The following is a 26,581-nucleotide window of genomic DNA, read 5'->3' as shown; positions in this document are numbered from 1 at the left end:
CTGATTGACAAGAGCACATTCCTCTCCGGACTTTCTGTCTTTATATGTACTAGTGTGTGTGTGTGTGTGTGTGTGTGTGTGTGTGTGTGTGTGTGTGTGTGTGTGTGTGTGTGTGTGTGTGTGTGTGTGTGTGTGTGTGTGTGTGTGTGTGTGTGTGTGTGTGTGTGTGTGTGTGTGTGTGTGTGTGTGTGTGTGTGTGTGTGTGTGTGTCCAAGGCTATGGGGGAACAGCTGCCTATAGACAGGTGGAACACCCAACCACCACAGTTGTTTTATGATATTCATTGTGCCATATAGCCATGCCCATGCTGGAGGGAAGGAACATAATAGGCTAACAAGGACATGACAACCATCATCAATAGAGGTCACCACTGGAAGCTGGGGGACAGAGGGTTGGGGAAGGGAAGGGGAATGACAACAGAGATAAATCCATCTGTCATCACCTCACATTAGATACATTCAGTCCTATAGACAGCCCATGTTACCATTCAGTCCTCTCAGGTATAGCATTAAATGCACTGGGAGCACCAGAAGATTTGGGATAATAATAATAATAATAATAATTAAATTTGCACTTTTATCCAAAGGACTTACAGTCATGTGTGCATACATTCCATGGGTGGTCTCAGGGAGATTTGCGGATAACCTCTCTGTGGTCTCTCAATGACCAGGGCTGATTCTACCTCCCTCCATCCCTCTTAATATGTTTGGGAGACGTTGGAGGGTTATGAGGGTATTATGCATTTTACTCTGTGGGGGGGGGGTCTTCTCTCTCTCTGTTGTGTGTGTGTGTGTGTGAGAGTCCTCTGTCTGACACTAATTAATAGAGCTTTCTGAGGCCAGTGGTGAAAGGTTGTGGAGTATAAAGAAACACTGAGGGGTGCTGTGGAGGGTAGATGAGGTGGAGACTACAGAGGTGATGACAGGTGATGGCCGTGTGTGTGAGGTCGAGAATAAGTAGTGTGCAGGTGTGTTTGACCGCCAAATAGCAGGTGCCCATGGCACTTTATCCCGATCAAATCATTTTTCATAACACCACTGTGAGACATTCACAGCTATTTTTCTCCTTTATGAAAAAAAAACAATAGAGAAAGGAGAGAGAAAAGGTCTCCTTTCCTTTGTCTCTTACTTTCATATTCACACTGGAGTCAGTCCAATGGGAGGCACAAGCTTGTGTGTGTGTGTGTGCGTATGTATGTATTGATGTTTTGGATGAAATCTGACAAACTTTTACAGATGCACAATCGAGAGCATCCTGTCAGGCTGTATCACAGCTTGGTACGGAAACTGTACCGCCCTCAACCGCAAGGCTCTCCAGAGGGTGGTGCGGTCTGCCCAACCCATCACCGGGGGCAAACTACCTGCCCTCCAGGACACCTACAGCACCCGATGTCACAGGAAAGCCAAAAAAAAGCATAAAGGACAACAACCACAACCAACAAACAACAACCAGCCCCTGCCTGTTCACCCTGCTATCATCCAGAAGGTGAGGTCACTACAGGTGCATCAAAGCTGGGACCGAGAGATTGAGAAACAGCTTCTATCTCAAGGCCATCAGACTGCTAAACAGCAATCATTAAGTCAGAGAGGCTGCTGCCTACATTGAGACCCAATCACTGGACACTTTAATAAATGGATCACTAGTGACTTTAAACAATGCCACTTCAATAATGTCACTTTAATAATGTCCACATATCTTACATTACTCATATCACATGTTTATACTGTATTTTATACCATCTACTGCACCTTGCCTATGCCGCTCAGCCATCGCTCATCCTTATACAGTATTTATATGTACATATTCTCATTCTCCTCTTTAGATTTGTGTGTGTTAGGTAGTTGTTGGGAATTGTTAGATTATTTGTTGGATATTACTGCACTGTTGGAACTAGAAGCGCAAGCATTTCGCTACACTCGCATTCACATCTGCTGACCATGTGTATGTGACCAATAAAATTAGATTTGATTAGAAATGTTGATTTGAAATGTTGATTTGATTTGAAATCAATGATGGGTAGTCAGAGTTGAATGGTTATGAGAAGATAGAGCCACCGTAGTCAGCCATACGTGACAAACTGGCAGTACTATGGAACAACCTACTCTATATGCATAAATGTTCATGTGTAGAGTTCTATTGTGGATTTGTATATCGGTTACTGCTAATTGGTTTCAGCTCTGTTGGATGAAAACATACATATTAAATTCATATTGAATTAGCATGCCATATTTCATAGTTCAGTTGGTAGAATATACACTCGACTATAGTTAAACCATGCAGAAATATCTTTAGATCATATGGATGGACTGAACAGATTCACTGGGTAACACATCAATATGTGCGAGTGTGTGTGTGTGTGTGTGTGTGTGTGTGTGTGTGTGTGTGTGTGTGTGTGTGTGTGTGTGTGTGTGTGTGTGTGTGTGTGTGTGTGTGTGTGTGTGTGTGTGTGTGTGTGTGTGTGTGTGTGTGTGTGTGTGTGTGTGCGCGCGTGCGAGTGTGTGTGTGTGTGTGTGCGAGTGTGTGTGTGTGTGTGTGTGTGTGTGTGTGTGTGTGTGTGTGTGTGTGTGTGTGTGTGTGTGTGTGTGTGTGTGTGTGTGTGTGTGTGTGTGTGTGTGTGTGTGTGTGTGTGTGTGTGTGTGTGTGTGTGTGTGTGTGTGTGTGTGTGTGTGTGTGTGTGTGTGTGTGTGTGTGTGTGTGTGTGTGTGTGTGTGTGTGTGTGTGTGTGTGTGTGTGTGTGTGTGTGTGTGTGTGTGTGTGTGTGTGTGTAAGTGTTCGCGCGGGATAGAGGATGGTCAGAGAGATGAGTGTATGTGAGCTCAGTTCTAATGTTAAGAGATATCACTTTTCATGAAGCTGAGTCTGCAGATGCAGACTGGATAACTGTGTTGTATTTTACATAGAGTGTACACTGTACATGTAAATATAAATCACTTAATTTCCTATGCTTTTTTCCTGAAGGTCCATCTGTAAACACCAATAGGTTAGTAAGGGATGTGGCATGAAACTTTGTTTTCTTCATTTATTGTTCACTGTCCTTCATTTCCAAAACCATTGTGTGGGTCACCGGTAGCCAAATGGTATGAGAACCAAAGGTTTACGATCAAATATATATTATAAAACAATGTTTTGACTGATTTCATGTGTTTACGATTCGATTGATGGACTTACGATCAAGAGGAACCTCGATAGCAGACATTTCTTGCCACAGCAGCAGGAGCAATGACATGACAGACAGGACCCAAGGCCCGACCTGCACCAACATCTCTCTCCTCTGATTGGCTCTCCTCTCCTGTCACAACTCCTGGTTGGCTCCTGATACGGCTCTGACCTATCAGAGAGACAGAGAGATGTGTTTTCAGTATGTGTGGCTGGCCTACATCAGCAGCTGAGGCCCTTACTCCCCAGAGAGAGCTACCCAGAGACAATGAAGACATCACACAGAACAGTTCCACCTCTCCTCCAATCATCCACTCCCCCATTACCCCAAACCAGTATTAGAACCCCAGGCCCAGGACTACTCCTCTCCCTTCTTCTCCTACTGACCCCAAACCTTCAGATCCCCATTCCTCCATTCCCCCAGACCACAAGACCTTCAAACCCAGAGTACCAGAGCGCAGACCAGGGTACCATCCCAGTCTACTAACCCCACACACCCTGCCTCCTAACCCCATACACCCTGCCTCCTAACCCAATACACCCTGCCTCCTAACCCCATACACCCTGCCTCCTAACCCCATACACCCTGCCTCCTAAATCCATACACCCAGTCTACTAGCCCCATACACCCAGTCTACTGACTCCATACACCCAGCCTACTGACCCCATACACCCTGCCTACTAACCCCATACACCCAGCCTACTAACCCCATACACCCAGCCTACTAACCCCATACACCCAGCCTACTGACCCCATACACCCTGCCTACTGACCCCATACACCCTGCCTACTGACCCCATACACCCTGCCTACTGACCCCATACACCCTGCCTACTAACCCCATACACCCTGCCTCCTAAATCCATACACCCAGTCTACTAGCCCCATACACCCAGTCTACTGACTCCATACACCCAGCCTACTGACCCCATACACCCTGCCTACTAACCCCATACACCCAGCCTACTAACCCCATACACCCAGCCTACTAACCCCATACACCCAGCCTACTGACCCCATACAACATGCCTACTGACCCCATACACCCTGCCTACTGACCCCATACACCCTGCCTACTAACCCCATATACCCTGCCTACTAGCTCCATACATCCTGCCTAACATAGCCCAGTTGGTCCCGTGTAGCTCAGTTGGTAGGGCATTGTGTTTACAATGCCAGGGTTGTGGATTCAATTCCTGTGGGGGACCATTATGAAAAATGGATGAACATGTTTGCACTCACTACTGTAAGTCACTCTGGATAAGAGTGTTTGCTAAAGGACTAAAACGTCAAACAAACGTACGTAGCAGGTGTAAAATAAACACCTGAAACTAGATCACTGACATACAAAGGTTTGTTCAATTAATACAGTAAATAGATTTAAGATGGAGTGTCACCTTGTTATCAAAGATATTAGAGACAAGAGAAGATACAAAATCCCAAAGTCAATGAATGGAGGAACATATAATGCTCCACCCAGCAGATGTTATGCTGCGTCATGTGATCCCTTCACAAAGTCAGGGTATGAGTTCAGAAATGGGCCTATTGTCCTCAAAAGTACGTTATGTCACAATTGCAAAGCCTTATAATATTACAGAGAACCAGCTCATTATCTCACATCTCTGAAAATATATGTAATGTTTGGTTTTTGAGCGAGCGCCCAATTGATTCCCATTCCCTCCTTGAAGGAGAGCTCTCTTTGTCCCAGAATTGTGGCCCATTGGCGCTGCATAGGCAACGTACACAATGGTTGGTAATGCGATTCCAAACGAGTTTCCCATCTCCACAAAAGTATCTCTTTTTCCACTTTCCCTGAAAACTTGAACATCCGGTTGTTGGTGACTCAGCAGAGGCTATCCAAACCCAGACCATTAACCAGTGCTGCAGACTGAGATAAAGAGCCAGACGTGTAAAGAACCAAACTCAATCACACAGCAGCTGAAGACACTGACCATTTAACATTCACCTCCACTTCAACAAACTAAATCCATGGCAAAATACCAAAAACATTGCGCATCAATGTATTGTTTTGTTGCATCTCCTACATCAAAGGTACAGTGCATTCGGAAATGATTAAGACCCCTTCACTTTTTCCTCATTTTGCTACGTTACGGCCTTATTCTACATTATGGCCTTATTCAATCTACACACAATATCTCATAATGACAAAACAAAAACATTATATATACTTTTTTGCAATATAACTTATGTAAATATCACATTTACATAAGTTTTCAGACCCTTTACTCAGTACTTTGTTGAAGCACCTTTGGCAGCGATTGTAACATCAAGTCTTCTTCTGTATGACGCTACAAACTTGGCACACCTGTATTTGGGAGTTTTTTCCCATTCTTCTCTGCGGAACCTCTCAAGCTCTGCCAGGTTGGATGGGGAGTGTCGCTGCACAGCTATTTTCAGGTCTCTCCAGAGATGTTCGATCGGGTTCAAGTCCAGGCTCTGGCTGGGCCACTCAAGGACATTCAGAGACTTGTCCCGAAGCCACTCCTGCATTGTCTTGGCTGTGTGATTAGGGTTGTTGTTCTGTTGGAAGGTGAAGCATTGCCCCAGAGCGAGGTCTTGAGCGCTCTGGAGCAGGGTTTCAATCAAGGATCTCTCTGAACTTTGGTATTGATCATATTTTCCTCGATCATGACTAGTTTCCCTGTCCCTGCCATTGAAAAACATCCCCACAGTATAATGCTGCCACCACAATGCTTCACCGTAGGGATGGTGCCAGGTTTCCTCCAGGCGTGACACTTGGCATTCAGGCCAAATAGTTCTATCTTGGTTTCATCAGACCAGAGAATCTTGTTTCTCATGGTCTGAGAGTGTTTATGTGCCTTTTGGCAAACTCCAAGTGGGCTCTCATTTGCCTTTTACTGAGGAGTGGCTTCCGTCTGGCCACTCCACCAAAAAGGCCTGATTGTTGGAGTGCTGCAGAGATGGTTGTCCTTCTGGAAGTTTCTCCCATCGCCACAGAGGAGCTCTGGAGCTCTCTCAGTGACCATCGGGTTCTTTGTCACCTCCCCAGACCAAGGCCCTTGTAAGGCCCCCCAGAGCTGCCACCCGGCATCCCACCTAGGCGAGCTTGACAGACTGGCCGAGATGTGGGTGCCCGACGAGCCGGCTGAGGCGTGGGAGCCAGACGAGCCGGTTGAGGCGTGGGAGCCAGACGAGCCGGTTGAGGCGTGGGAGCCCGACGAGCCAGCTGAGGCATGATGTGGGGTGGGAGCCTGCCGAGCCAACCGAGGCAAGGAAACCTCTCGAACCAGCTAAGGCGTGGAAGCCTGACGAGCCAACTGAGGCACCCCCGGTTCCTTCGGCATCGGAAGCCGGACCCGACGTCACCAACAAAAACCAAAATCAAAAACTCCTTGATACTTCAAATTGTGGTGTCAGCATTCTGTAAGTACAGATGAGAAGCAAGTACAAGCAGTGATCATTTAATAAACAACAGACAGGAAACATTACACAGAGAGCATCTGGACAGGAGAAACAAAACAACATTAATGCTGACAAGGGAAACAAACTGAGGAACAGACAGATATAGAGGGGCAATCAACAAAGTAAAGGAGTCCAGGTGAGTCCAATGAGCGCTGAAGCGCATAATGATGGCGACAGGTGCCCTCGAGTGCCAGAGAAGAGGAGAGGTAGCAGGCGTGACAGCCCTTCTTCCCTGATTGTTCAGTTTGGCCTGGGCAACCACCTCTAGGAAGAGTCTTGGTGGTTCCAAACTTCTTCCATTTAAGAGTGATGGAGGCCGTTGTGTTCTTTGGGACCTTCAATGCTGCATGCTACTCAGACATACCCAGATCTGTGCCTTGACACAATCCTGTCTCTGAGCTCTACGGACAATTCCTTCAACCTCATGACTTGGTTTTTGCTCTGACATGCACTGTCCACTGTGACCTTATATAGACAGGTGTGTGCCTTTCCAAATCATGTCCAATCAATTGAATTTGCCACAGGTGGACACCAATCAAGCTGGATAAACATTTCAAGAATGATCAATGGAAACAGGAATCACCTGAGCTTAATTTCAAGTCTCATAGCAAAGGGTCTGAGTCCTTTTTAAAGGTCGACCGATTATGATTTTTCAATGCCGATACCAATACCGATTATTGGAGGACCAAAAACAACTTTTGTTAAATCATCCCACATTTGGCGAAGGTTTCCGTCTTTGTTAGGAAGAAATGTCTTTTACTGTTGCTAAACAGACTAAATGTACTGCCTGAAATATTCAATATCTTTTACTGTTGCTAAACAGACTAAATGCACTGCCTGAAATATTCAATATCTTTTACTGTTGCTAAACAGACTAAATGCACTGCCTGAAATATTCAATATCTTTTACTGTTGCTAAACAGTAAAAACCAGGCAGAGATAACATTGATGTTTGTGTTCATTAGCAAAAAAGAAGAGTGTGATATACAGTAGAGATCTACAGTAGTGCTCCCTGGTGTGTTGATTCATTATATTGAATGAATGAATGCACACAGACGCATGTCATCCAAAGTGCAGTTTTCTAAGAAGTCCTGTGTAACAGTCCTCTGTCATATCACACACACTGTCTAAGAAGTCCTGTGTAACAGTCCTCTGTCATATCACACACACTGTCTAAGAAGTCCTGTGTAACAGTCCTCTGTCATATCACACACACTGTCTAAGAAGTCATGTGTAACAGTCCTCTGTCATATCACACACACTGTCTAAGAAGTCCTGTGTAACAGTCCTCTGTCATATCACACACACTGTCTAAGAAGTCCTGTGTAACAGTCCTCTGTCATATCACACACACTGTCTAAGAAGCCCTGTGTAACAGTCCTCTGTCATATCACACACACTGTCTAAGAAGCCCTGTGTAACAGTCCTCTGTCATATCACACACACTGTCTAAGAAGCCCTGTGTAACAGTCCTCTGTCATATCGCACACACTGTCTAAGAAGCCCTGTGTAACAGTCCTCTGTCATATCACACACACTGTCTAAGAAGCCCTGTGTAACAGTCCTCTGTCATATCACACACACTGTCTAAGAAGCCCTGTGTAACAGTCCTCTGTCATATCACACACACTGTCTAAGAAGCCCTGTGTAACAGTCCTCTGTCATATCACACACACTGTCTAAGAAGCCCTGTGTAACAGTCCTCTGTCATATCGCACACACTGTCTAAGAAGCCCTGTGTAACAGTCCTCTGTTGTTGTTGTTGTAATGAATTTTTACAGTTGTTTTTTTATCATATTTTAAATAACTTTATGATACTGTCATGAAGCATTATGACCTTCCTGTGTCACTTTACTTGGACTAAGAAAATACACTTTATGACCGTGTCAAAAAGCATTATGACCGTTATAATCATATAACGGTGACTAACCCCATTCCGTACAAATTTGCGTAATTGTAACATTCAAACGAGGCTGCAATGAAAACTAATGGGACTGAAGCGACTGTGTTGACATCAACATCTGGGGTGTGAATTACATTTCTATTCAATCATTGATTGACATGGTAATGGTCCAATAGTATTGGAGAAAAGTTGAAAAAACTGACCCCTCCGACGCTGTACGTTAAATTGTGACGTGTCATGACGTAATGAACAGCTCGCATAAAGCAACTCATTCTGTGTCTTACAGCCTCTCTCCACCAGGTGTAGAGCTTCTGTCACTGTTTAAAAACAAGACAGGGACAGGGACAGGGGCGGGGGCGGGGACAGGGACGGGGACGGGGGGCGGGGACAGGGACGGGGACAGGGGACAGGGGCGGGGACAGGGACGGGGACAGGGACGGGGACAGGGGCGGGGACAGGAACGGGGACGGGGACAGGGACGGGGACAGGGGCGGGGACAGGGACAGGGGTGGGGACAGGGATGGGGACAGGGACAGGACAGGGGCGGGGACAGGGGTGGGGACAGGGATGGGGACAGGGACAGGGACAGGGGCGGGGACAGGGACAGGGGTGGGGACAGGGATGGGGACAGGGACAGGCACAGGGGCGGGGACAGGGGTGGGGACAGGGGTGGGGACAGGGATGGGGACAGGGGCGGGGACAGGGACAGGGGTGGGGACAGGGATGGGGACAGGGGCAGGGGGGGACAGGGGCGGGGACAGGGGTGGGGACAGGGAGGGGGACAGGGACGGGGCGGGGACAGGGACGGGGACAGGGACGGGGACAGGGGCGGGGACAGGGGCGGGGACAGGGACGGGGACAGGGGCGGGGACTGGGACAGGGGCGGGGACAGGGGTGGGGACAGGGGCGGGGACAGGGACGGGGACAGGGACGGGGGTGGGGACAGGGACGGGGGCAGGGACAGGGACAGAGACAGGGGAGATACCTAGTTATTTTTTGCATCATCAGTGCAAGCCATCATGACTCTCAAAAGCCACGACAGCCGCTGTTTACTTCTGATGATAACTTCAGCGTCGCCCTAAAAACATGATTTAAATTCAACACAGACCTTCAAATAGGTATGTAACACCTTATATAAACTCTTTATAGTGTTTTATTTACATTTCAGAGGTGATAAAGTGATAAGTTGGACAGATCGGGTGAAAAATGCTGTTTGGACCTCTGTACGCCTATGAAGATATTCCATAAAAAAATATACCGTTTCCAGCTACAATTTACAACATTAACAATGTCTACACTGTATTTTTGATCAATTTGATGTTATTTTAATGAACAAAAAATGTGCTTTTCTTTCAAAAACAAGAAAATTTCTAAGTGTCCCAAAACTTTTCAACGGTGGAGTCTCTCTGCCTTTCACTATGACGCAATAGATGTTGCTTCCGCACCCGTCATTTTTTAAAGACCGGCGGAGCTCATTGCCTTCTTGAATCATGCAGAGATGGGCATCATGAAGGGCTCGTCATTGGTTTTGTTGGAAAGGGGAGAAATGGTCCTTTACAATGGTATTGATATTACAGTTGATCTGGAAGTATTATGTTTTTTGAACTCTAAAATAAGGTCAATTGTACAGAATTGTATGGTAGATGTACATTTTTCGTGAACCAATTCTTTGTGGCTTGCTAGCTAGCTAGTTAGCCTTATTGACTTACTATGGACTTGCGGTACCCATTCACTGGACAATAATGGCAATAGAGACGAAACAAGATATACGTACACAAAGCAACCGTTTTACTTCATAACTATCAGCTAGCTATATGTGAATCATAATAATGGAGCTAGCCAAATAGTATAGAAGGCAAAAATGACCTAATATTAACTAACATTATGCAAGATAGAAGGCAATTCATTATGGCTAGCTAGCTAGCTAAGAATTATTCATGGATATCTGGCTAGCTAACAGTACTAGTAGCTAGCCAGTTACCCCTATTGTCATAAACATGCCAAAATGAACACAATGTATTTATTAACATATCAAGATAAAATGTTGTAGTCAGGCAACATATAGGAAGTGAATAGGCAACATTCCATTCCGAAGTCAGAGTGTATTTTCTCTCGCTTCAGCTCATGTGTAATTTTGTACATAATTGCTTCATATTTCGTGGAATACTTTCCATTGAAGCTTGCATCGATGCATGCTTCAAAACTTTTATTTAGACTCATACTCCGACCCTGCATTTTGAGAAACATCCTAGGATTTTAAATGGGAATCACTTGGTCTCCACAAAGAGAGTAAAACAGAACACACACACACACACTTGCATCAATACTGACAGCAGACCAAACACACTGGGAGAGACAAGAATCCAGCAGCAGGTAAATGCACTTACACGTACATGCGAACACTCACACTCACACACACTCAGATTCCCACGCACACACTCACATTCACACACACACACACACACACTCAGATTCCCACGCACACACTCACATTCACACACACACACTCAGATTCCCACGCACACACACACACACACACACACACACACACACTCAGATTCCCACGCACACACACACACACACACACACACACACACACACACACACACACACACACACACACACACACACACACACACACACACACACACACACACACACACACACACACACACACACACACACACACACACACACACAGATTCCCACGAACAGAGATAGAGATATCCCTCTAGTGGTGTGCGGGCTGTGCTTTGGCAAAGTGGGTGGGGTTATATCCTTCCTGTTTGGCCCTGTCCGGGGGTGTCCTCGAATGGGGCCACAGTGTCTCCTGAACCCTCCTGTCTCAGCCTCCAGTATTTATGCTGCAGTAGTTTGTGTCGGGGGGCTAGGGTCAGTTTGTTATATCTGGAGTACTTCTCCTGTCCTATTCGGTGTCCTGTGTGAATCTAAGTGTGCGTTCTCTAATTCTCTCCTTCTCTCTTTCTTTCTCTCTCTCGGAGGACCTGAGCCCTAGGACCATGCTCCAGGACTACCTGACATGATGGCTCCTCGCTGTCCCCAGTCCACCTGGCCATGCTGCTGCTCCAGTTTCAACTGTTCTGCCTTACTATTATTTGACCATGCTGGTCATTTATGAACATTTGAACATCTTGGCCATGTTCTGTTATAATCTCCACCCGGCACAGCCAGAAGAGGACTGGCTGCCCCACATATACTCTCTCTAATTCTCTCTTTCTTTCTCTCTCTCTCTCGGAGGACCTGAGCCCAAGGACCGTGCCCCAGGACGACCTGACATGATGACTCCTTGCTGTCCCCAGTCCACCTGACTGTGCTGCTGCTCCAGTTTCAACTGTTCTGCCTTGTTATTATTCGACCATGCTGGTCATTTATGAACATTTGAACATCTTGGCCATGTTCTGTTATAACCTCCACCCGGCACAGCCAGAAGAGGACTGGCCACCCCACATAGCCTGGTTCCTCTCTAGGTTTCTTCCTAAGTTTTGGCCTTTCTAGGGAGTTTTTCCTAGCCACCGTGCTTCTACACCTGCATTGCTTGCTGTTTGGGGTTTTAGGCTGGGTTTCTGTACAGCACTTTGAGATATCAGCTGATGTACGAAGGGCTATATAAATAAATTTGATTTGATTGATTGATTGAACACACTCACATTCACAGGCACACACGCATGGGTGAGTCATGACAATGGCATCACCAACCATCAACAGAGAGACAGGAGTAGCCATTGTAGTCATACACAGAACACACCAATACAGCAGACACTCAGTACAGACAGACACTCAGTACAGACAGACAGAGTATGGATGATAAAGGGGCAATCTGCAGCTGCAACATCAATTTTTTTACTTTTGTAAATGAATGATATATACCAATTGATTATTAAAGAATATAACTTATAAATGAATGATATATACCAATTGATTATTAAAGAATATAACTTATAAATTAATTATATATACCAATTGATTATTAAAGAATATAACTTATAAATGAATGATATATACCAATTGATTATTAAAGAATATAACTTATGAATGAATGATATATACCAATTGATTATTAAAGAATATAACTTATTGTAACGTCGTTCTTCGTTTGTTGAAAGAGAGTCGAACCGAAATGCAGCGTGGTGGTTACTCATGTCTTTAATGAAGGAAGAGCGATACATGAAATAACTATACAAGATACAAAACAACAAACGGAACGTGAAACCTATTACAGCCTATCTGGTGAAACTACACAGAGACAGGAACAATCACCCACGAAATACACAGTGAAACCCTGGCTACCTAAATACGGTTCCCAATCAGAGACAACGAGAATCACCTGACTCTGATTGAGAACCACCTCAGGCAGCCAAGCCTATACAACACCCCTACTCAGCCACGATCCCAAATGCTACAAACCCCAATACGAAAATACAATAACCCATGTCACACCCTGGCCTGACCAAACATATAACGAAAACACAAAATACAATGACCAAGGCGTGACACTTATAAATTAATGATATATACCAATTGATTATTAAAGAATATAACTTATAAATTAATGATATATACCAATTGATTATTAAAGAATATAACTTATAAATGAATGATATATACCAATTGATTCGTAAAGAATATAACTTATAAATTAATTATATATACCAATTGATTATTGAAGAATATAACTTATAAATTAATGATATATACCAATTGATTATTAAAGAATATAACTTATAAATGAATGTTATATGCCAATTGATTCGTAAAGAATATAACTTATAAATTAATTATATATACCAATTGATTATTGAAGAATATAACTTATAAATGCCTATTGAGCTTTAGTTCAACAGCAGAACCAAAAATATAAGCTTGTTCTATTCTAATATTTGTAAACATTGTAAATTTAAACAAACACTGTATTGCTTCAAAATGCTTAAAACTATCATTTTGATATCTTGGATGGTTAGTCCTTGCATCCATAGCTCTGTCTATCAATTTGAGAGTGGTTACATTTCACTAGGCCCATTCATTTACATTTACATTTAAGTCATTTAGCAGACCAGCTTTTTACCAAAACAAAGGCAGGGAAATGTATTTATTATGGTTTCAACTGCGGATTACCCCTTTAAAGAGACAGAGTATGATGGGCAAAGGGCAGCAGTGACATGTACACTTGTCAATACCAGCAATCAACTGTGTCAGACACATTAAGAGTGTGTGTGTGTGTATCTGGTAGTATTGACACTGCTACACACACTGTTAATAAATGTTATAAATGTAATTTTTGTCTTACAAAACTTACAATATAGCAAACCACCATACAATTATGTGACAGACAAATGACAGACTAACCACCTCATTGCTCAGATGATTGATTACAAGCTGATTAAAAAGAAGAAATAAAACAGCTTTTGTGTTGGACAATGACAAATGGACCAGTTTGATGAAAACCATTTCAATATTCCACAAAAGACGATTGGAAGACGATTTTTCATGTTCATGAATGACAACATTATTGTATGAAAATAGCAACAAGAGGACAATCAGAAACAGTTTTTACAACTAAAAATCATATTTTAAAATCCTCGGTAGAGTGAACATGTGTAGCCATGAGAAAAATATGAGCAGAGCTCGCTAACAGAAGCCTCTGCACAGACAGCTCAACACACACACACACCTCTAAAGAGAGACAAGTTACCTCTTTTGGAGACGGTTTCCTGACCAGGTGAAATACTGCTTCACTCTCTCTCTCTGTCCTCCTAGGCTCTGACTCGTTCCACACACACACACACACACACACACAGCTCCTCCATCTGCCTCCGCCCCCTTGCCTTCTCCATGCCCACCTCATGAATTATTAATTAGCCCCAGGGCAAACACGCTCCACTGCTTGAACGGACACACACACGCACCCACACAGGCTCGCTCACAGATAAATACACACCTACAGCTTACACACACACACAAACATACACACACACAGCCAAACCCAGCCAAAGACACACAAATGCATCTACACACAAGCACGCTCAAGCACACACACATATATACATACATGACCACATAAAAGCCTAAACACACGTCATCGTGAAAACACATGCAGAGCATACTCATACTCCTATATAAAGACACAGACAACCACGCGTGAACACAGACCATGAACAAACACACACATTAACACTTGCCCACACACACACACGCACACACACAGTTCCATCCTCCCAGGCGTAGCTGGAGATGTAGCCCATCGAGGATGAACCTCAGCTGGGAGGGATTACAGCACTGTCATGGCCAACCCTTCCACGACTGGAGGGGTCAGGCAGGCCAGAGAGATCGTGTGGGTGGGTGTATGTTTATCAGACCATGCCTTCATGCTGCTCCTCCCTTCCCATAGGCTGAAACTCAAACGGGAAGTACCCGTGGTAAGGACTGTTAAACGCTGGTCTGACCAATCGGAATCCATGCTACAATATTGTTTTGATCATGGGGACTGTGATATGTTCCGGGTTGCCTCTGAGAATAACATTAACGTATACACAGACATGGTGACGGAGTTCATCACTGTGACTACTAAAACCTACCCAAACCAAAAACCGTGGCTAGATAGCATCACTTGAGCAAAACTGAAAGTGCAAACCACCACATTTAACAACAGCAAGGTGGCTGGGAATATGGTTGAGTACAAACAGTCCAGATATGCCCTTCATAAGGCAATCAGAATGTCAGTACAGAGACAAAGTGGAGTCGCAATTCAATGGCTCAGGCACATGACGTATATGGCAGGGACTCCGGACAATCACCAATTATAAAGGGAAAACACAGAAGTGTTGCTCCCGGACAAGCTAAACACCTTCTTTGCCAACTTTGAGCTTTCGTTCCCCTTGGCTGACATGAGTAAGACATTTAAGCGCGTTAACACTCGCAAGGCTGCCGGCCCAGACGGCATCCCTAGACGCATCCTCAGAGCATGCGCAGACCAGCTGGCTAGAGTGTTTACAGACATTTTCAATCTCTCCCTATCCCAGTCTGTTGTCCCCACTTGCTATAAAATGTCCACCATTGTTCCTGTACCCAAGAAAGCGGAGATCAAATCAAATCAAATTTTATTTATATAGCCCTTCGTACATCAGCTGATATCTCAAAGTGCTGTACAGAAACCCAGCCTAAAACCCCAAACAGCAAGCAATGCAGGTGTAGAAGCACGGTGGCTAGGAAAAACTCCCTAGAAAGGCCAAAACCTAGGAAGAAACCTAGAGAGGAACCAGGCTATGTGGGGTGGCCAGTCCTCTTCTGGCTGTGCCGGGTGGAGATTATAACAGAGCATGGCCAAGATGTTCAAATGTTCATAAATGACCAGCATGGTCGAATAATAATAAGGCAGAACACTTGAAACTGGAACAGCAGCACAGTCAGGTGGACTGGGGACAGCAAGGAGTCATCATGTCAGGTCGTCCTGGGGCACGGTCCTTGGGCTCAGGTCCTCCGAGAGAGAGAAAGAAAGAGAGAATTAGAGAGAGCATATGTGGGGTGGCCAGTCCTCTTCTGGCTGTGCCGGGTGGAGATTATAACAGAACATGGCCAAGATGTTCAAATGTTCATAAACGACCAGCATGGTCAAATAATAGTAAGGCAGAACAGTTGAAACTGGAGCAGCAGCATGGCCAGGTGGACTGGGGACAGCAAGGAGTCATCATGTCAGGTAGTCCTGGGGCATGGTCCTAGGGCTCAGGTCAGCTGAAACTGGAGCAGCAGCATGGCCAGGTGGACTGGGGACAGCACGGAGCCATCATGTCAGGTAGTCCTGGGGCATGGTCCTAGGGCTCAGGTCCTCCGAGAGAGAGAAAGAAAGAGAGGAGAGAATTAGAAAACGCACACTTAGATTCACACAGGACACTGAATAGGACAGGAGAAGTACTCCAGATATAACAAACTGACCCTAGCCCCCCGACACAAACTACTGCAGCATAAATACTGGAGGCTGAGACAGGAGGGGTCAGGAGACACTGTGGCCCCATCCGAGGACACCCCCGGACAGGGCCAAACAGGAAGGATATAACCCCACCCACTTTGCCAAAGCACAGCCCCCACACCACTAGAGGGATATCTTCAACCACCAACTTACCATCCTGAGACGAGGCTGAGTATAGCCCACAAAGATCTCCGCCACGGCACAACCCAAGGGGGGGGGCGCCAACCCAGACAGGATGACCACAACAGTGAATCAACTCACTCAGGTGACGCACCCCCTGCAGGGACGGCATGAGAGAGCCCCAGTAAGCCAGTGACTCAGCCCCTGTAATAGGGTTAGAGGCAGAGAATCCCAGTGGAAAGAGAGGAACTGGCCAGGCAGAGACAGCAAGGGCGGTTCGTTGCTCCAGAGCCTTTCCGTTCACCTTCCCACTCCTGGGCCAGACTACACTCAATCATATGACCCACTGAAGAGATGAGTCTTCAGTAAAGACTTAAAGGTTGAGACCGAGTTTGCGTCTCTGACATGGGTAGGCAGACGTTCCATAAAAATGGAGCTCTATAGGAGAAAGCCCTGCCTCCAGCTGTTTGCTTAGAAATTCTAGGGACAATTAGGAGGCCTGCGTCTTGTGACCGTAGTGTATGTGTAGGTATGTACGGCAAGACCAAATCAGAGAGATAGGTAGGAGCAAGCCCATGTAATGCTTTGTAGGTTAGCAGTAAAACCTTGAAATCAGCCCTTGCTTTGACAGGAAGCCAGTGTAGAGAGGCTAGCACTGGAGTAATATGATCAGATTTTTTGGTTCTAGTCAGGATTCTAGCAGCCGTATTTAGCACTAACTGAAGTTTATTTAGTGCTTTATCCGGGTAGCCGGAAAGTAGAGCATTGCAGTAGTGTAACCTAGAAGTGACAAAAGCATGGATTAATTTTTCTGCATCATTTTTGGACAGAAAGTTTCTGATTTTTGCAATATTACGTAGATGGAAAAAAGCTGTCCTCGAAATGGTCTTGATATGTTCTTCAAAAGAGAGATCAGGGCCCAGAGTAACGCCGAGGTCCTTCACAGTTTTATTTGAGACGACTGTACAACCATTAAGATTAATTGTCAGATTCAACAGAAGATAACTGAACTAAATGACTATCGCCCGTAGCACTCACTTCTGTTATCATGAAGTGCTTTAAGAGGCTAGTTAAGGCTTATATCACCTCCACCTTATCTGTCACCCTAGACCCACTTCAATTTGCTTACCGCCCCAATAGATACACAGATGACACAATCACCATCGAACTGCACACTGCCCTATACCATCTGGACAAAATAAATACGTATGTAAGAACGCTGTTCATTGACTACACCTCAGCCTTCAACACCATAGTACCCTCCAAGCTCATCATTAATCTTGGGGCCCTGGGTCTGAACCCCGTCTTGTGCAACTGGGTCCTGGACATCCTGATGGGCCGCCCCCAGGTGGTAAAGGTCGGAAACACCACTTCGCTGATCCTCAACACAGGGGCCCCACAAGGGTGCGTGCTCAGCCCCCTCCTGTACTCTCCAACTCAATCATCAAGTTTGCAGATGACACAAAAGTGGTAGGCCTGATTACCAACGACAACGAGACAGCCCACAGGGAAGAGGTGAGGGCCCAGGTGGAGTGGTGCCAGGAAAATAACCTCTCCCTCAACCTCAACAAAACAATGGAGCTAATCTTAGATTTCAGGTGACAGCAGGAGGGAGCACTTGAAAAACTTCAAGTTCCTCGTTGTACACATCACTGACAATCTGAAATGGCCCATCCACACAGACAGTATGGTGAAGAAGGTGCATCAGCCCCTCTTCAACCTCAGGAGGCTGAAGAAATTCTGCTTGGCCACTAAGGCCCTCACAAACGTTTACAATTGAGAGGCTGTATCACTGACTGGTACGGTAACTGCACCGTCTGCATCCGCAGGGCTCTACAGAGGGTGGTGTGGTCTGCCCAACGCAACACCGGGGAACATAATGAACATATAATAATGTTTACAAAATACAAGTCGTATAAATACAAGGCCACAAATACGGACCGCAATACAATAAACATTTACTCACAAACAAACACGGGGGAACAGAGGGTTCAATAATGAACAAGTAATTGGGGGATTGAAACCAGGTATGAAAGACAAAGACAAAACAAATGGATAATGAAAAGTGGATCGGCGATGGCTAGAAGGCCGGTGACGTCGACCGCCGAATGCCGCCCGAACGGAGAGGGACCGGAGAGGGACCGACTTCAGCGGAAATTGTGACAGATCTGTACTTCTCCCCAACTTTGTCCCTGACCTGTTAAGAGAGCTCCTTGGTCTTCATGGTGCTGCTTGCTTGGTGGTGCCCCTTGCTTAGTGGTGTTGCAGAGATTATGTGACAGATCATGTGACACTTAGATTGCACACAGGTGGACTTTATTGAACTAATTATGTGACTTCTGAAGGTAATTGGTTGCACCAGATCTTATTTAGGGGCTTCATAGCAAAGGGGGTGAATACATATGCTCGTACCACACATTTTTTGAAACAAGTTATTTTTTTCACTTCACTGATTTGCACTATTTTGTGTATTTGTGTCCATTACATGATATCTAAAATCCATTTAAATTACAGGTTGTAATGAAACAGGGAAAATGCTAAGGGGGATGAATACTTTTGCAAGGTATATGCTGTATTCTAGTCAAGGTCTATCCTATTCAACTATTATATCCATATACAGTTCATAATGTCTAAACATTCCATGACATATATACTGTATATATTTATACTCTGGACTTGCTCGTCCTAATAGTTATATATTTCTTAATTAGATTATTTTACTTTTTATATTTGTGTGTATTGTTGTGTATTGTTAGATATTACTGCACTGTTGGAGATAGAAACACTAGCATTTCGCAACACCAGCAATAACACCTGCTAAATATGTGCATGCGACCAATAAAATGTTATTTGATTTAGATTTTATTTGCATCCGTGCGTGATCAGGGACCTGTGTGCATGTTCGAGGAGGGGGCAGTTAGGGTGGATGTGTGTGTTCGTAGAGGGATTGAGGGTGTGTGTGTGAGGTGTATCTAAGAGAGCATAGAGCATGTTAAATATCCCCAACAGCATCTTGAGTAGGCTGGAGGTCACAGAGAGCAGCAAGAGGAGAGGGGGACAGGAAGCGGGACAGGGGTGGGGGTAGAGAAAGCAGTACTTTCTTGTTAAAGGAGATTGGAGGGTGAATGAGATGGGCGGTGATGGGGGTGGGTAGATATCCCCCCGTAGCGTCTTGGATTATTGACCTCCTCACCTTGTCCGGCATTTTACCTCCCGTCTGTCTACTCCCGCTCTCATCTCCACTTATCCTTATGCAATCACCCTTACCCAACCAATCAATAACCCCCTCCCCTTCCCACCAGTAACATGCTAATGACCCTCCTCACCTCGTCCGGCATTTCACCTCCTGTCTGTCTACTCCCGCTCTCATCTCCACTTATCCTTATGCAATCACCCTTACCCAACCAATCAATAACCCCCTCCCCTTCCCACCAGTAACATGCTAATGACCCTCCTCACATATGTTTAAACCGTATGCTAACCTAACAACAGCCTACCCCAACCCCCTCACACACACTAAGAAAAATCCCGAACAGAAAAACAATGTTTTGTTTTTTCCCCCCACAAAATTCAAATCACAGTGGGCTGGCTCGCCTGCTCTTCTCTAATGATGCGACTGCGTGTTCAGTCTTCGGCCTGTTGCGTGTAGAATATCCTAGCCTATTCATTGATGACAGGCCATGATTTACTAGAAGACATTGCAAGACAAGAAATTGTGAAATACAGCTTTCTATAGCGAGATAGAGATTTTGATTGCCGATAGATAGTCCTAGTGCAAGGTTCTGACTCTGTTTGCGTGGTGGCCGACCTGCCTATACTGTGACCCTCCCCTCTCTCTCCGTCCCTCAATAACCCGCTATGAAAGATGCAAGTGTTTGTGTTCTCGGAAGTACGGCAACTAATCAGTCGCCTCTGTTCCAAAAATACAGAATCTTAGGAGTCGATTCCTAGAGGAAAATGTCATGGTAAGTCACAGTATTTAACTAACTTTAAAGTACCTTTTTAAGAGAGAATGGTTGATTGACGGTTCTGGTCACCTAGTGATGGAAGTTAGTCCCACATTCCTTGCAGACAAGTAAAATGCCTGTTCAGTGGCCCTTCGAAACTACAGTATCTCCAGAGAAGGTTTTGTGTTTCAAAATCTGTAGTGTACACTTTCAGACAAACAAACATATGCACACGCAAGCACACACGTTACCCCATCCCATGAACTCTAGCATATCTTTGTTTATTAAACCCTGTTTGAGGCCAATCACCCTGGGATGCTTATACTGCTTTATACAGCACACACACACACACATTGACCTTTGAATGCATAAATAAATAGATGTTCAGATGAACAGGTCAGATGGTGTAATAATTCTAATCTGAGACATAAGACGTCTTGCTTTCCCATGCTGACCCTCTCAGATGACTCAGCTTTAGATTCTGTTCAGGAGCCAAATAAAGAGAAATACTGTATAAAAAACAACCTCATTATTTATCTGGCTAAAAGAACAGAAAGGCTATTAAAGGTTCACTCTGCAAGTCCCATTTCCCTATGCTCTCTCAATTTAATTCAAGGGCTTCATTGGCATGGGAAACACATGTTAACATTGTCAAAACAAGTGAAATAGATAATAAACTAAAGTGAAATAAACAATAAAAATGTACAGTAAACATTACACTAAAAGAAGTTTCAAAATAATAATGATGTCAAATGATGAACAGGTTTTGCAACAATGTGCAAATATTGAAAGTACAAAAGGGCAAATACAGTGCCTTGCGAAAGTATTCGGCCCCCTTGAACTTTGCGACCTTTTGCCACATTTCAGACTTCAAACATAAAGATATAAAACTGTATTTTTTTGTGAAGAATCAACAACAAGTGGGACACAATCATGAAGTGGAACGACATTTATTGGATATTTCCAACTTTTTTAACAAATCAAAAACTGAAAAATTGGGCGTGCAAAATTATTCAGCCCCCTTAAGTTAATACTTTGTAGCGCCAGTCCAGAGGTTATTGGGGTGGTCAATGGATTATCTCTGCAAAGGAGCCATGCTCACTATAACAGGGATGGAAACAAATTTGTTCCCAACATTTTTGAGAACATTTCTGGAATCTTTTACTTTAGCTCATGACATCACACTTTACATGTTGCATGTATAATTTGTTCAGTTTAAAATGGCCCTTCTCATTGGCATCAGGTACCACACTAATTGAGCTGTTTAAATATTTAGAGCTATAGAGATAGATAGGGAGGAAATGAAAAAACAGAGGGAGGGAGTAAAAATGAGGGTGAGAGCTGGAGGGAGATAGAGGGACATGGAACACAGAGAGAGATGGAGATTGAGGGACATGGAACACAGAGAGAGATGGAGATAGAGGGACATGGAACACAGAGAGAACTGGAGGGAGATAGAGGGACACGGAACACAGAGAGCTGGAGGGAGATAGAGGGACATGGAACACAGAGAGAGATGGAGATTGAGGGACATGGAACACAGAGAGAGATGGAGATAGAGGGACATGGAACACAGAGAGAACTGGAGGGAGATAGAGGGACACGGAACACAGAGAGCTGGAGGGAGATAGAGGGACATGGAACACAGAGAGAGATGGAGATTGAGGGACATGGAACACAGAGAGAGATGGAGATAGAGGGACATGGAACACAGAGAGAACTGGAGGGAGATAGAGGGACACGGAACACAGAGAGCTGGAGGGAGATAGAGGGACATGGAACACAGGGAGAGCTGGAGGGAGATAGAGGGACATGGAACACAGAGAGAGATGGAGATAGAGGTACATGGAACACAGAGAGCTGGAGGGAGATAGAGGGACACGGAACACAGAGAGCTGGAGGGAGATAGAGGGACACGGAACACAGAGAGCTGGAGGGAGATAGAGGGACACGGAACACAGAGAGCTGGAGGGGGATAGAGGGACACGGAACACAGAGAGCTGGAGGGAGATAGAGGGACATGGAACACAGAGAGAGCTGGAGGGGGATAGAGGGACACGGAACACAGAGAGCTGGAGGGGGATAGAGGGACACGGAACACAGAGAGCTGGAGGGGGATAGAGGGACATGGAACACAGAGAGCTGGAGGGAGATAGAGGGACATGGAACACAGAGAGAGCTGGAGGGAGATAGAGGGACATGGAACACAGAGAGAGCTGGAGGGAGATAGAGGGACATGGAACACAGAGAGAGCTGGAGGGTTATAGAGGGACATGATACACAGAGAGAGACAGATGAGTCCGACATCAGAATTTTACAGGAAAATAGAGAGCCTGTTGTTTTTTTTTAAAGAGAAAAAATACATAAAAAAGAGAGAGTTGTGATCAAGGAAAACAATTGTTAAACAGAGCAGAGAGAGAGAAAGAGAAAAAGTGTGTCTATCTTAGAGCACTAGTTACCAGCATTAACCCAGTGTAGACCCCTGTAGCAGAACACTGAGGACAAACAGGATGGCCCTTTGTTTCAACTGGCCAGAGAGGAGGATGTCTCCCAGAGAGGAGGATGTCTCTCAAAGAGGATGATGTCTCCCAGAGAGGACGATGTCTCTCAGAAAGGAGGATGTCTCCCAGATAGGAGGATGTCTCTCAGAGAGGAGGATGTCTCCCAGAGAGGACGATGTCTTTCAGAAAGGAGGATGTCTCCCAGATAGGAGGATGTCTCCCAGAGAGGAGGATGTCTCCCAGAGAGGAGGATGTCTCTCAGAGAGGAGGATGTCTCCCAGAGAGGAGGATGTCTCTCAGAGAGGAGGATGTCTCTCAGAGAGGAGGATGTCTCCCAGAGAGGAGGATGTCTCCCAGAGAGGAGGATGTCTCCCAGAGAGGAGGATGTCTCTCAGAGAGGAGGATGTCTCCCAGAGAGGAGGATGTCTCTCAGAGAGGAGGATGTCTCTCAGAGAGGAGGAAGTGTCTCAGAGAGGAGGATGTGTCTCAGAGAGGAGGATGTGTCTCAGAGAGGAGGATGTCTCCCAGAGAGGAGGATGTCTCTCAGAGAGGAGGATGTCTCTCAGAGAGGAGGGTGTCTCTCAGAGAGGAGGGTGTCTCTCAGTAATCAACTGGCCAGAGGAGCTTAATTAGCAACTAACAACAGGGTTAGGAGATACGCCAAGTGCGTGTGTGTCTGTGTCCGCATGTGTGTGCGCGTGTGTCTGTGTTCGTGATGTGTGTAAACGCAGGTTACTAATGAAAGCAGACAAAATGTTCAACCACAACATCACCAAAATCAAAATGATGTTTCTACAGTCAGCATCTGTGTGGCGTATGAAACTGTGACGGACTGTCAAAACATTTACACAACATCAGCGGTTTCAATAAGCATAAACTGAGGCATTTTGCCCAGACTCAGTGAAACACTTAAAGTGTTTGATGGCTTGTCATGTGTCCATCCAGGAAACGTGCTACTGTTTAGGTGGCTGTGTGTGTGGTTATATATAATGTTAAAGGAATGGTCCTTTCTTCAGTTGTATTATCCTGACATGGCTGTTGCTCCAGTAAGATGAACTTCAGACCTGTACTGCATGTAGGCCAAGCCAAATATCTAGCACATAGCCAGAGATAAAACAGCATCACTACCTAGCATTCAGCACTATCACTCCAGGACATGACCTCCAGGGCAGCAGGGAACAGGTCAGCAGGCTATAGTATGTCCAAAGTGGATGGGTGGGGCTGCTCTGCTGGAGGGCCTGGAGGTCTGCCCTCTCTCCATTAATCTCCAGGGCTTTATATGAAACACCAAGAGGACAGCCAAGGGACACATGAATCATACACACGCACACACAGACACACACACTCCTCCACATGATGAATGAGGCCATAACACCTGTGGATATGGTGACTGTCCAATAATCCACTATCAGGAGTAAAAACAGGATTTGACTAGAGAAAAAGCAGTCGGTTCAGGCTTCTTAGATAAATGATACAGTCACGTCTCTGGGCCACGACAGCTTCAGAACCAGGACGTTCTGATCTGACTGACTGGATTGTCTGACTCTGTTTGTGACTGAGACGTGACCGCTCACTCTGTAAGACCAGGATGCTTGACTCTGTGACTGAGACGTGACCGCTCACTCTGTAAGACCAGGATGCTTGACTCTGTGACTGAGATGTGACCGCTCACTCTGTAAGACCAGGATGCTTGACTCTGTGACTGAGACGTGACCGCTCACTCTGTAAGACCAGGATGCTTGACTCTGTGACTGAGACGTGACCGCTCACTCTGTAAGACCAGGATGCTTGACTCTGTGACTGAGACGTGACCGCTCACTCTGTAAGACCAGGATGCTTGACTCTGTGACTGAGACGTGACCGCTCACTCTGTAAGACCAGGATGCTTGACTCTGTGACTGAGATGTGACCGCTCACTCTGTAAGACCAGGATGCTTGACTCTGTGACTGAGACGTGACCGCTCACTCTGTAAGACCAGGATGCTTGACTCTGTGACTGAGACGTGACCGCTCACTCTGTAAGACCAGGATGCTTGACTCTGTGACTGAGATGTGACCGCTCACTCTGTAAGACCAGGATGCTTGACTCTGTGACTGAGACGTGACCGCTCACTCTGTAAGACCAGGATGCTTGACTCTGTGACTGAGATGTGACCGCTCACTCTGTAAGACCAGGATGCTTGACTCTGTGACTGAGATGTGACCGCTCACTCTGTAAGACCAGGATTCTTGACTCTGTGACTGAGACGTGACCGCTCACTCTGTAAGACCAGGATTCTTGACTCTGTGACTGAGATGTGACCGCTCACTCTGTAAGACCAGGATTCTTGACTCTGTGACTGAGACGTGACCGCTCACTCTGTAAGACCAGGATTCTTGACTCTGTGACTGAGATGTGACCGCTCACCAGACAACCTTTGTGTTCAGCTGTTTCTGAGGTGTTATCACACTACACAACAACCCTCCCAATTCATGTTACGTGAACGTCAGAAAAACAGACAGAGACAAAAAAATTATCTAGTCGAGACAGAGAGAGAGAGAGGAGCAAGCCTAGCCGGTAATTGGGTAAGAGTTGTCATGACTACAGTGATGCGCCACACTCCTATCCACCCCTAGCCTCACAAGCTGCTTGATCTTGCGAGCTTACATGAATGTTCACTGCAGCAGTAATCAGTAGTCTGGTAATTACAAGGCTACTCCACCCCCCTCTCACAAACAGCTTCCTGTCAATCTGTCAGCAGCATCAGAAGGTCCACACACAGCCCTGACACACATACACACACACTGGCCTGACACACACACACACACACACGCACACGCACACACACACACACACACACACACACACACACACACACACACACACACACACACACACACACACACACACACACACACACACACACACACACACACACACACACACACACACACACACACACACACACACACAGGCCTGACACACACACACACACACAGGCCTGACACACACACCACACAGGCCTGACACACACACCACACAGGCCTGACACACACACCACACAGGCCTGACACAAACACACACACAGACCTGACACAAACACACACACAGACACACACAGGACAGATTCATGGAGGAGATGACCCTCTCTGGACTCTTTGTTGAACCAGAGACTAACAATAGTACTTCCCTGACTATCAGTCAAACACAAGCCATCCTATTGTCTGACCTTTGGCCCCGATCTTAAAAAGCAGCCCTCACCACATAGGCACACACACACACACACACACACACGCCATGTCTTAAGATGCCCCAGAGCAACAGGAGGTTCTGTCGTTTCGCCAGTTAATGAGGGTTGGGGCCAGAAGGCCAGGAGAAGGACAGGGTCGGAACAGAGGGCCAGGACACCTGCCAGAATTGTTAGAATAGCCCCCCTCACGCCTCATCCTTGCCGCCGTCAGACATATGTACACATTTAGCAAAAAAAACAGCAGTAACCAAAATACCAAATATATATAAAGATTCATGAATAATTCTGTTTTTTTATA

The 26,581-nt window shown here is 45.6% G+C and overlaps 1 protein-coding gene across 4 annotated transcripts in view; it reads right to left on the bottom strand.

Moving 5' to 3' along the window:
* Positions 1–20,623, bottom strand: part of LOC124029066 (neurofascin-like) — a 90,123-nt gene extending 69,500 nt beyond the window's left edge. Inside the window, exons 1-2 of one of the 4 annotated variants that reach the window (XR_006837717.1) lie at positions 14,215–15,465; positions 3,169–3,328 (exon numbers count right to left, since the gene is read on the bottom strand). Coding sequence is in view for 3 of the 4 variants with exons in the window: in XM_046340923.1 (XP_046196879.1) it covers positions 3,169–3,262 (94 nt within the window). In the remaining variant the exon portion in view is untranslated. Of the gene's footprint in view, positions 1–3,168; positions 3,329–14,214; positions 15,473–20,603 lie in introns of those variants that run through there. The other 3 variants (XM_046340923.1, XM_046340928.1, XM_046340919.1) reach the window with 3 other exon arrangements.
* Positions 20,624–26,581: the final 5,958 nt, after the last annotated feature.

The sequence above is a fragment of the Oncorhynchus gorbuscha genome, linkage group LG03 (assembly GCF_021184085.1).
Source record: "Oncorhynchus gorbuscha isolate QuinsamMale2020 ecotype Even-year linkage group LG03, OgorEven_v1.0, whole genome shotgun sequence".
NCBI lineage: Eukaryota > Metazoa > Chordata > Actinopteri > Salmoniformes > Salmonidae > Oncorhynchus > Oncorhynchus gorbuscha.
Note: the sequence above shows the minus strand (reverse complement) of the source record. Positions and strands in the feature narration are given on the sequence as shown.